The 5,267-nt window shown below is 38.8% G+C and overlaps 1 protein-coding gene across 4 annotated transcripts in view; it reads right to left on the bottom strand.

Annotated features, from left to right (window-relative positions):
• Positions 1 to 771: 771 nt before the first annotated feature.
• The window catches only part of col9a1c (collagen, type IX, alpha 1c), a 57,207-nt gene continuing 52,711 nt past the window's right edge, over positions 772 to 5,267 (bottom strand). For all 4 annotated transcript variants that reach the window (XM_014031497.1, XM_014031500.1, XM_014031499.1 and 1 more), the window contains 3 exons: positions 4,604 to 4,798; positions 4,219 to 4,305; positions 772 to 1,316 (listed from right to left, as the gene is read on the bottom strand). In XM_014031497.1, coding sequence (XP_013886951.1) covers positions 1,120 to 1,316; positions 4,219 to 4,305; positions 4,604 to 4,798 — 479 coding nt within the window. In that variant the 3' untranslated portion in view covers positions 772 to 1,119. The remainder of the gene's footprint in view (positions 1,317 to 4,218; positions 4,306 to 4,603; positions 4,799 to 5,267) is intronic.

The following is a 5,267-nucleotide window of genomic DNA, read 5'->3' as shown; positions in this document are numbered from 1 at the left end:
CATTATAGACCTAAAGTACATAACACTGTCTTGGAATAAATATTTTAATAACAAACATAACTGTAACWGTATATTGTGGGGTTAACAGTTTATCATAAATGAAATATACACTGTATCAGATTGGCAGCTGTAATTTAGAGCTGTGACAAACACTGGCTAGTATCGTATTGATGTTCTGCTATTATGCGTTGCTGAACAGGTGATCTTGAATGATTGCATTACCTCAGCTTAGTACAGGCAAAGTACTGAAGAAACTACTATTATTTCTTGTGATTTTGTCWGTAAATTTCTATATGTGCTATAATTTATAGCAAAACTTTCAGTMTCTGGTGTCAGTCTTCCTTTTCTTGTGCTCTGCACAGCATGGTCTAATCCATRACAATGTGGCACCTCTACACGTCTCAAACCATGTGACATCCAATATAAATCAATGGAGTATATCACCCAAACACCATTGGAAATCCATGCCACACCTTCACTGTGAAAAAAAATCTCTGGAGTCATCACTGGCCCCAGTAAACAACTTTAACAACAAAAATTGCTGAAGCCAAAGCTTCCGACCAAACCAAAACACTTTTCGTACAGTAAAGGAGAAAACTATTAGTGTGGCAGAACTTAGCTGTCATTTAATTTGACATTACCAAAATAGACATCTAAACGGCTGTTAGTTGCTTTGGGAATGAGTGAAAAATTATTCCTTATTATTCTTTTTTTAATAAGTTTTGAACTGATGTTTTCACTGAGCTTTCTCAAAGAATGAATCCATAGATGTATGGGAGGAAATGAAAAACCTTTAATGAACAAATACCATCGCTGTACTGTTTAATGTCTGGAGGATGGGAATAAAAAGCAGTAAAAAAAATCTCTGACATTTCACAGGCCTGTAGACTTAGTTCTAGAAGCTGCTTGGCATTTAAAGCAACAACCTTTGAACATCTTCACTTTCTCCAATCGCACAAGTTATCACAGTTCTGTACAGTGGTGTCCCATTTCTGTTCCTTTTTTATTCTCTGCTGTTTGTGTAACCAGTGAAGACCACCATGCTCAGTTTTACAAAAAGGCCTGAAACATGGTCACTGGCAGGATGAGGTCAGGAGAGGGTCTCTGAGCTTGGATGTCTCATTTATAAGAAGAAGACTTCTTTCCACCGATCATATACAGAGGAGGACGTCTGCTCATACATGTTGATGGGTCACAAAAGCCTGGCTGTCCTGAGGGACCCCTTGGACCAGCAGGTCCTGGGACGCCAGAACTTCCTGTCTCACCACGCTCTCCATTTTTACCATCCTTCCCGATACCAGGGGGACCAGGCACACCTGGGGTAGACAGAAGACATGTATGCTATTATTTAAGCAAATGTGAAATTGTATTTTTATATGAATTTTCTGATATTAATAACATTAAAAAGAATTCAAGACTTCATTCAAAGACCAGAGATCAAGACTTTCGTATGTTGAAACTATTCTCAACATATGAAATTTACAATGTTTGATCAAAATCGCAATAATTCTGTCTGTACAGTATTATTTAATCAAATAGGGTAAATTACTTATGAGATATTTCATGAAACACTAACTTTTCAAATGCTTTGTTTACKCAATGCTTTTTCTAAAAGAAACCGTGTTTTAGCTGCTTGCCTACATGACAAAACCAACAAAAGCAAAAACGTGCAAAATTGCACATGCACACTGCAAATGGCTGCAATCAATAGTTCTTCTGGGTTTCCAAGATTAGACAAACAACAGTAACACTGTCACTTTTTTCAATTTATCAAACCTTAAGATAAACTGGATGAGCTATTAAAACCAGACCCTTGTCCTTCACTTTGCTTCGTACAAGGGTCTGGACTCTCAGCTATAGAGAATCGATTCTTGCTGGAGGTGAGTCCCCTGTAGAAGTTTAAAATGATTGGATCGGTTGGCCGTGACGTATGTCGCTGTGAAGGAGGCTAAGCTAAGAAGCTAACCGGAAATCGCGTGTGTTGTAAACAACCCTACTGAGAGGAGAGAAGTACCGAGACGACTGTAAATGAGAGCTGCTGCTTTGTCAGAGAAATTTAATTTAATTTGGAAGCATTATCAAMACGGACTGGATTTATTCACTTCCTCCACTGCTATTGCTAACTAACTAGCAGACACTGTGCAGAAAATTGACGTTCGGTTCTCTGATTGGTTCGGCCAAAAATCTGCCAACGAAATCCTTGTCAATGGAAGAAATGCCAGACGGAGCAGTGAAGGGAAACTAGAATTGCGCAGAGCTGCATAGGAAGGCAAAGGCCAGGTTAGATGAGCACTGATGTGCTGCATCATCTCTTGGGTCAGCAGAGAAGCATTTCTCACATTCTACAAATGCTGAATGGGCCTATAATTGATTTTATGCTGAAGACTAAAGTGTCTGAATGTGTAATGTTTTCACAATCAACATCCCTCCCCCTAAAAATCCAAATAAAAAGCCAAAATTTTGGTTGGTTTTCAAAAGTCAGAGCTGCCTGAAAAAGCCTAACTAATGTGTGGCTTTTATCCAAACATTGTCGCTACTGTCATAGAGGCTCTGGTGTCAATCAAAAGTAACACAGTTGAAAAATAGGTTAGGCCAGTCATTCCCAACCTACACTTAAGATAAAACATTGCTTTTCTTTTGTGGAGTGCTTTTAAGTTCTTTCTGTTGTAGGGGTCACCTCGAGTGAAGAAACAAGATTTTCTGCCTCGAAGCAGGCCTCGGACAGGCCTGACGAGAGGACAGGAACTCTGTTACAAACTGAATATTTAGGCCATGACAGGTCATTCTAACCRTGGAAGAGAACCCCTCAGTTCTCTTAATCAGTTAATGGACAGAACAATCTCTTCTGTTCATGATTCATTTGTTGTTTAACTAAGAATGTTTATGCATTTGTTAAATCATGATAATGACTGTCACAGGAAAAGTGGAACCACTTCTTTTCTCTTATCGTGCCTTAAAGATTTATAATGGTATAAAAAAATCACAGAGAATCTGATTACAATGTTTTCATACTGTTTTTATTTTGCTGTGAACACAGTAATATAATTGTGGATTTTTCTTGAGAAAATCTTTCATTTATCTGGACTAACAGAATGGTTCAGAGCTGATTATAAAACAGAAATGTTACAGTTAATCATCATAAATGTTTTGCAGTGATTTCTGTTAGAGTCTATCAGAAGGAAGCTAAAGAGGTTATCATGATGTTTGTTGTACGACCACAAAATTTAACCTTGACTGGCACCTGACAAATCTTTATCTTTCTTTCTCTGACTCATCTCTAAGCCTGAGGGCTGAACCAAAGTTTGTCCGTTCTTATTACTAACCTGGACGGCTTTGAACAACACACTCTGACTTCCTAATTCAAACAAGGAAGATGGCTGTTGATTCTCTTCGGAGAATCTCAGTTCTGGGCTGTTGATCTAATCCCATGAGCCATTTAGGGTGGATTTCACAGCCAGGGATCCGACAAGCCTGATGATATTCCACCCGAGGCTTCAAGCCTCCAAGCATTTGTTTTACCTTCCTATGGGAAGATGATTTTATTTTGAAGGAGAAACCGGATACAGCTTGAATTTTTCTGGCTTGGACTGAAACAGACGCAAAGTTACCGGAGAAATAACACCTGTTTGCCAATGACCRGTAAGCGAGCCGACAACAGTTCCCTGACTGATCGGAGGTGAGCCAGCTTCTCTACTCAGAAGGTGCCTTAAGAAGTCATCATCAGGTAAAAGGCTGATGTGTTTGGGTGACGTGTCCGGTGGAAACTGAGTCAAGAAAAGATGTGCAGATCCGGTTGACTCACATTTTGTTAAAAGTAAAATAGTAGAAATACTAAAATTACTTTCCTCTGTGTGACATTTTACTGTTCTATTATAAGTAATTTGAGTTGATGTGGATTGAAATTGGGACGTGGGTTTTTATCTCATTAATTCTGATTCTTGTTATAGGAAACTGACTACCCACAATTAAGTGTAACTTATGATTTGTTTAATTTGTGTAAATAAATGATCACATAGACATTATTAACCAAGTTGAACTCGTCTGAGCGTTCCACTTATTGTGTCATTTTTCACTTAGCACAGTCAAGATATTAACAAATAGTGAGAAAACCTTGGTAAGATATTTTCCTCATAACCTTGTGTATGAGAGATGTGGGGAAAGCTTAATTCATCCTAAACTCACTCCTACACTGTTAAAGGACACCCCCACCCCATTTACCTGGCACACCTGGTGCACCGGGACTTCCTTTGATTCCCACACCGTCTTCTCCCTTGTCTCCTTTGTTTCCCTTTTCCCCAGATTCACCTGCAGAGAACAGAAGACATGAACATTGACATTAGGAAGTAATGAAAAAGTTGTTTTAACAACTATAGGATTATAATTAGCTGACCCAATGACAGCCTCCTTGAGTGACTTATTGATTAGATAATGTAAGGAAGAGTAATTTCCTTCCATCCACAGAATGATCTGCTTAATATCTTTCACTGATTACTATGGCCGTGTAAAGATAAAGTTTGATTGGGTTTTCTTTAATAGTTTCATTTATTTTTTTCTTACTTGATCTGTTGTGAAGAAACCAGTGGTTTTGAAGTTTTGCACTGACCTTTCTGGCCTTGTACACCTGGAAGTCCAAAGAATCCTGGGTGGCCTTTAGGGCCCATTAGCCCTGGAGCACCTTTTTCTCCGGCTGCTCCGGCAGGTCCAGGAGGTCCAGGTGGTCCCACTGGTCCAGGGGTACCTGGAGCACTAATGGATGCTGGCCTCTTCAACATCTCTTTCATAAACTCTTCTAATTGCTCTTTGGTGACAAAGAATAAAACGATCAGAGGAAATAATTTTATCCAAGTGCAGCTTCTAACTACATTGTTTGATTAGGGATGCACCAATACCATTTATTGTCAAGCCAAGTACAACTTATAGTTACCAATACAAAGTCCCAAGTACTGAGTCTAATAAAATATCGTTATGCTTTCCACGATAACTTGAAACAGTTTTTAAAAAATCAAGGGAACTTACTTATTTGATCAATCCTCTGAGCTAGGACATCAATAGTCTAAATATGCCTGTTAGTAAGTGAGCAGTGACAGACTGAAGCTCGTCTCAGTGCTCTTAGCAAACCCTTTGCAGTCCATGTTGCATCTTCACTAGGAATGCGCGATATGAACGATATATGGTAGAAACAATATAAATTTGTCCTATGATAATGGATGCAGATATCTATTACATTAAAGTTATTGTGTGTGTGTGATACACACACACACACACAC

Source organism: Austrofundulus limnaeus, unplaced genomic scaffold (assembly GCF_001266775.1).
Source record: "Austrofundulus limnaeus strain Quisiro unplaced genomic scaffold, Austrofundulus_limnaeus-1.0 Scaffold1262, whole genome shotgun sequence".
Classification (NCBI taxonomy): Eukaryota; Metazoa; Chordata; class Actinopteri; order Cyprinodontiformes; family Rivulidae; genus Austrofundulus; species Austrofundulus limnaeus.
Note: the sequence above shows the minus strand (reverse complement) of the source record. Positions and strands in the feature narration are given on the sequence as shown.